At 72.5% G+C, this 251-nt stretch overlaps 1 protein-coding gene across 1 annotated transcript in view; it reads right to left on the reverse strand.

Annotated features, from left to right (window-relative positions):
• PCYOX1 (prenylcysteine oxidase 1) overlaps window positions 1–251 on the reverse strand; it is a 3,878-nt gene that overhangs the window by 3,152 nt on the left and 475 nt on the right. The window contains exon 2 of the mRNA XM_010563007.1: window positions 41–247. Coding sequence (XP_010561309.1) covers window positions 41–247 — 207 coding nt within the window. The remainder of the gene's footprint in view (window positions 1–40; window positions 248–251) is intronic.

A 251-nucleotide genomic window follows, 5' to 3' on the forward strand; every position in this document is an offset into this window, starting at 1 on the left:
TGGGGATGCCGGGGGGGTGTGGGGGGTGGTCCACGCTCACCCAGCTCCTTGACGAAGTGCTTCATGTGCAGGTTGAGGGGGTGAAGGACGGACCCCCCCGCCTCGTAGCCGGCCCCCTCCACCTCCAGCGTGGCCAACCGGCCGCCCACGGCCGCCTTCTCCAGCACCTCCAGCCGCACGCTCCTCCCGAACTTCTGCCGCAAGAAGTAGGCGGCCGCCGCGCCCCCGATCCCGCCGCCGACCACGGCTGG

This window comes from Haliaeetus leucocephalus, unplaced genomic scaffold (assembly GCF_000737465.1).
Source record: "Haliaeetus leucocephalus isolate CR32 unplaced genomic scaffold, Haliaeetus_leucocephalus-4.0 Scaffold162, whole genome shotgun sequence".
NCBI classification, from domain to species: Eukaryota; Metazoa; Chordata; class Aves; order Accipitriformes; family Accipitridae; genus Haliaeetus; species Haliaeetus leucocephalus.